The sequence below is a fragment of the Galeopterus variegatus genome, unplaced genomic scaffold (assembly GCF_000696425.1).
Source record: "Galeopterus variegatus unplaced genomic scaffold, G_variegatus-3.0.2 Scaffold1204, whole genome shotgun sequence".
Classification (NCBI taxonomy): Eukaryota; Metazoa; Chordata; class Mammalia; order Dermoptera; family Cynocephalidae; genus Galeopterus; species Galeopterus variegatus.
In genome coordinates this window covers 476,807-482,599 of record NW_007727315.1, presented here as the reverse complement: position 1 = coordinate 482,599, position 5,793 = coordinate 476,807, and the positions used below count along the sequence as shown (strand labels likewise).

At 50.3% G+C, this 5,793-nt stretch overlaps 1 protein-coding gene across 2 annotated transcripts in view; it reads right to left on the bottom strand.

The window, feature by feature from the left end:
* Positions 1-5,451, bottom strand: part of NIPSNAP1 (nipsnap homolog 1 (C. elegans)) — a 19,144-nt gene extending 13,693 nt beyond the window's left edge. The window contains exon 1 of one of the 2 annotated variants that reach the window (XM_008575541.1): positions 5,335-5,451. In XM_008575541.1, coding sequence (XP_008573763.1) covers positions 5,335-5,432 — 98 coding nt within the window. In that variant the 5' untranslated portion in view covers positions 5,433-5,451. The remainder of the gene's footprint in view (positions 1-5,334) is intronic. The other variant, XM_008575542.1, reaches the window with a different exon arrangement.
* Positions 5,452-5,793: the final 342 nt, after the last annotated feature.

Below are 5,793 nucleotides of genomic sequence, written 5' to 3'. Positions count from 1 at the left end.
CCAGAATTTACTCCTCCTATCTAACTGCAACTTTGTACCCACTGACAAACCTATCCTAACTCTTTTTTTTTTTTTTTTTTTTTTTTTTTCTTTTTTTTTTTTTGTCTTTTGTCTTTTTTCCGTGTCCGGCAACGGATTGCAACCCTCAGTGTTGCCCCCGTACTGGACCGGGACCGGCAACGGGATCGCAAGCCTCGGCGTTGCTCCCACGCCTCGCTCAGCCAGTGAGCGGGAGCCGGTCTGCACGTGGGATCCGAACCCTCGGACGGGAGCGCCGCCGCGCTTCCCAAGCGGCGCACTATCCAGTGCGCCACCGGGCCGGCCCCCTACATTATCTTTTAATTGTATTTTTCATGAACTTTTTGAGGTAATCTCATTTTTGCTTTATCAGCATAAGCAAAAACATAATTATCATTAGATGGGTAGCGTGGTCTGTGAAATTTTAGGACCAGAATAGAGGAGCCTCTGAGCCAGGGATCTGTGATCGACTTTTCAGTTGCATGATCCAAATGAATCTATGTAATGACCTTATAATGTTGGTACTATTAGTGTCCCCATTCTGGAGAGGATAAAATAGAAGCTCAGGGAGTTTAAGAAACTTGCCCAAGGTCACACAGCAAATCAGTCGGCAGAGCTGAGGCAAGAACCAATCCAGAGCTCTTTTCTCTAGAGCCAGCCCCCACTTTGGGTAGGGCACTGAGGGACCTGACCTTTGGTTTGAATGTAGAGGGACTGCTCCTCCTATAAAGGGTGGTGGCAGGGAGGAGGGAAGCTCCCACTATTTGCCAACCAAGACCTTTGCTCCAAAACTAGGCTTCAAGTAATTTATTAACACAGTACTGACGGAGATAAACAGCCAAGTGGCCATCCCTGAAGAGAGAAACAGGGGGCTAGAATGCTGGGGTATGGAAGGGTGTCCAGGAGCTCTGATGGGCTCCCATCTCGTCCCACTGCTTTCTAATCCTTCCTGCCTATGGGCCTCAGTTTCCCCATCTGTCAAATGAGGAGAGTAGCCCATCTCTAAAGATCTTTTCTACAGGTAAAATCCAAGAAGGAATTTGTCTAAGATCCCAGGGCAGGGTCTAAACTCCAAGCCAGCATCCTCAAGTGAACATTTTCAAGAGTTCAAATTTCACTTTCTCACTGAAATCGCAATGTTCTCCTACCCTTGACCTCCCCAAACCGTCTCCCCTGCTCTCTATCTTGTTCCACAGAGACTTCTAAAACATGATACCATTTTTTTTTTTTTGCTTATTATGTGCTTTATTTATTGTCTATCTCCCCACTAGAAGCAGCCCCACAAGGGCAGGGACCTCATCTCATCTGTTGTATCCCTGCTGTATCCCCAGTGCCTGGAACAGTGCCGGGCACATGGCATGTGTTCAATCTATGGGAAATGAATGAAGGTGTGGTGGGGGAGCTGAAACATAGTTGCACGAAAATGATGGAAGCTGAAAGGTAAGAAAGGAAAGAAAGGATGAGCTTGGACCCAGAGTGTGTACTCAGGGCTCAGGAGCCTTTTCCATCCCCAACACCAACACCAACACCAACACCAACAGCTTAAGAGCACAGGCTCTGGGCAAACTCAGGTTCTAATCTCAGCTCAGATTCTTTTTGAGCCTCATTTTCCTCATGTGTAAAATAGAGGCCACAGATGGGCCTCTATTCCTACCCACCTTCCTGAATTGATCTCCTGGCTCCCCTCCCCCACTTTTCCTAATCTGTCCATCAATCTTTGTAATGCACCATTTTTTGTGATGCCATTCCTCTGCTCAAACACAGTCTATGGCTCCTGACTGCCTACCAAACAAAGGCCAAATGTCTTCACTTGGGATTCTAGCTCCAATCTACTTTGAAGAACATTCCAGAGTCAACATCACCTGAGATTTGTTAAATTCTCAGGCCTCACCCCAGATCTACAGTGACAGAAACTCTGGGGATGGGCCTAGCAATCTGAGTTTTAACAAGCCCAGCAGGGGATTCTTCCTTTTTTTGTCTTTTTTCGTGACCGGTAACGGGATCGCAACCCTCGGTGTCGCGCCTGCACCGCGCTCAACCAGTGAGCGGACCGGTCTCTATATGGGATCCAAACCCTCGGTGGGAGCGCCACCACGCTCCCAAGCGCCGCACTCTACCGAGTGCGCCACCGGGCCAGCCCCAGCAGGGGATTCTGATGCATATTCAAAATTGAGAATCCCTGCTCTAGAGTAGTTCCAATTTCATCCTTTTTCCATGTAACCTCAGTAAATCATCTCAGAGTGCCAAAGATCTTGGTATCTACGACAAGCAAGGAGAAAGGACATTGTCGGGTGGGAGGGAGGAGAGGGAGGAGGGAGGGAGGTTTTGGTAATGGGTCACAATAATCAACCACATTGTATATCGACAAAATAAAATAAAATTAAAAAAACAAACAAACATATGTTGTACACAGGTGATGGTAGTTAACACTGTACCCAAAAAATATATATAATTAATTGTGCATCAATTAAAAAAAAAAAGATCTTGGTATCTAAACTATATTAACAATGCCTCTTAGGCCCTGAAAAACACAAAATTTCATCCAATCTATGGGAAGGGTCTGCCCCAGCTGGACTCATCCAGCACCTTCCGACAAAAACATCTCTCATATTTCCCCCTCAACCCTTTCATCATTTTCATATCCATAAGTCCTGTTTCCCCAGCCACACCAGAAGCTACAACGTAACTAATGTCCTTCCATCCCCAGGGTGCCTAGCATAGTGCTTTTGGATGGGAGTTGCTCGATAACTATTTGTACCCGATGAGGTTTTTTTTTTGGCAGCTGGCTGGTAAGGGGATCCAAACCCCTGATCTTCTGTTATCAACACTGCATTCTTTTTTTTTTTTTTTGTCTTTTTCGTGACCAGTAACCGTGCTCAGCCAGTGAGCGCACCAGCCATTCCTATATAGGATCCGAACCCACGGCGGGAGCGTCGCTGCGCTCCCAGCGCCACACTCTCCCGAGTGCGCCACGGGCTCAGCCCCAACACTGCATTCTAACCAACTGAGCCAACCACCAACATCTCAGATGAGAACTTTCCAGTCTCCCTTTAGAAAAAGTTACTGTAGATACAATTGCACTGGCAATAGAGATCAACAGTCTGATGCCTCCCTACATGAAAGTGCTCCAGGACATTATAAATTTATATGCTGGGAAGTTCAGCTGGATGAAGATACAATTGCACTGGCAATAGAGATCAACAGTCTGATGCCTCCCTACATGAAAGTGCTCCGGGACATTATAAATTTATATGCTGGGAAGTTCAGCTGGATGAGCTAGGAAGCTCGGCTTCATGCACATTCTGAAACACTCCTCTCATTTGAGTTACCTGACTTTAGTAAGAGACCTTATTCCTGCTTATTTTTCCAGATGTGTATCTTTAGCTAGAAGAACTAAAGTTCTGTGAACAACAGGATTACTGGTGCAGCAGTAACAATAACTGCTGTTTATCGACCACTTACTATGTGCTAAGAGCTAATCCTCACAATACATTTTTGAGAAAACTGAGGTTCAGAGATATTCCATGCCTTATTCAAGGATGGTTAATCAATGGTCAAGGAAATTCCAATCCAGGTCCATCTGATTTCAAAGTCTACACTCTGTCCCCACCCCAGCAGTCCCCAAACCTCAGGAGCTAGAAGGGCTGCTGCTGGCCCCATTAGTTACTCCAGATATGAGGCAGCCTGAGGGTCAGCAGAAGGGGATGTCTCCAGGTACCCAATGTGGGCCAGGGCATAAATAACTGCAAAGCAGTCCTTGAGGGACTTGATAGGTATTAATCCAAGTGCCTTCATGGCAATACTACAAGAAACACCAAGCAGAGATCACCATCCTCACTTTACAGAGAAGGAAATTGAGAGTAACAGAGGTTCAGTGACTCTCCACGGTTATTGAGAGTGAGAAGCAGCAGGCTGCCTCTAAGTCCCACACTCCTTTTGTGGCCTCTAGGTATTTGCCACACAAATGGTTCTGCCACCAATCAATTCTGTCCCTTCTCCAGCCTTGACTTCATTTGGAAAACAAGTTTCTTTAATCCTCAGCAGCTCTATGAGATACATCCTATATTATCACCTCCATTTTACAGATGAGGAATCTGAGGCTTGAAGAGGACAAATGACTTGCCCAAGGTCACCCCACCAAAACAAGCTAAGTTAGATTTGCTGGTGCCAGGCAAACTTCAGACTCTTTCCATTATGTCGGCTTTCTCCCTAACTATTGGGCAGTCCAGGTGGGGGGCATATTCCTGGCTCCTCTTTCCAGCTGCCCAAAAGCCCCACTTCACAGTGCTCTAACATTTCATGGTAAGTTCTAACAGTAGTCTCCATCTTCACTCCTGGGCTGCAAGGCAGGAGGGACCCCTGCTTCCTTTCCACAGGTGGGGGGACTCACTTCTTTGGCAAATGTTTTTTGCCAAACAACATTTTGGAGGGGCTGGGGAAACCAAGAAAATGAGACAATGATCTAGTGGAAGAGACAGGCAAGCACCAGGTTATAAGTGTACAGGGTGATAAGTGGCGAGACAGGGGAAGAATAGGATACTGGATGGAGGAGGAAGGGGCCACCCAGAGACAGTCAGGAAGGCCAAGCCCTGCCTCAGCCCAGAGCAGGGCCCAAAAAACACCCAGGCTGAGCACATGGCACAGCCAGCCTCTCTCTCCCAGGAGGCCACCCGGTGTGGTGCAAAGTGCACGGTGCGTCAGGAGACCTGGGTCCCAGATCCGTTGCTGCCGCCGCTCAGCAGGGAGAATGACCTTGGACAACTCCCAGCCCCTCTCAGCTCCTACTGCCCAACCTGTACCGTTGAGGGTGGGGGAGCAAAGCGTCTCTGCAGCCACGGTCCTTGGGGATCCCCCATTGCTCCCCTGCCGCATCCCTTCCCCCCAGAACTTCCCGAGCGAAGAGCCGCCTCTCCTAGAAGTCCCCAGTGGGTGCTAAATCACAGTCACGGCAAAGGTCTGGGGAAGTGGCCGCTCCTCGCATCCTCCGCCCCCTCCCACTCTCCAGGACCCAAGATCTGCCCCTCCCACTCAACCCATCTTTCATTCTCTACCCAGACCCAGCTCCCTACCAGGACGAAGACCCTGCCCACACCGTCTCACCTCCCCCATTCTTTGCCCACACCCCTCCCCAGGCCTAGGTCCGGGCCCCGCCTCTAATTCTCAGCTTCCAGGCCAAGGAGTATCAGCCCCTCCTCCAGGCCCAGACCCTGACCCGTCTTTTGAATAGATCAGCCCCTCCTCCAGGCCCAGACCCTGACCCCCGCCCTTATACACACCCCCGCGCGCGCGGCCACCCCCGCCTCGCCAGGCTCTCACCGCGCCGCAGCCGCAGCCGCAACGTCCCCGGCGCGAGGTCCCGGGCCCCCCAGCAGCTGCCGCGACACCGCAGAGATGCTGCACAGCCGCGGAGCCATGTTGGAGCGGAGTGGCTGGAGGAAGGCCCCGCCCCCGAACCCCAGCGGCGGAGGCGGGGCGTACGTAAGCCCCGCCCCCGGCTCATCTGCCTCCCTCTGCGCCCAGCTAGGTGGTTGTGTCCACGTGTGTCCCCCAACTCTGCAGGTGCTGGGCGGGAGTCACGTTCTAGTCCTCTGAGCCCCTGCAGCTCTGCTGCCGACTCGCTCTGTGACTTTTCGCAGCCCTTTGCCCAGTCTAGGCTTCAGTGTTCACCTCGGTAAAATGGGAGCTTTGGACAATAATACCAGGGGTTCTTAACTGGGGCTTTTGGGGCTGAGCAGCAGTCAGTAAGACCCCTGAGATTGTATTATGTGCGCCTGT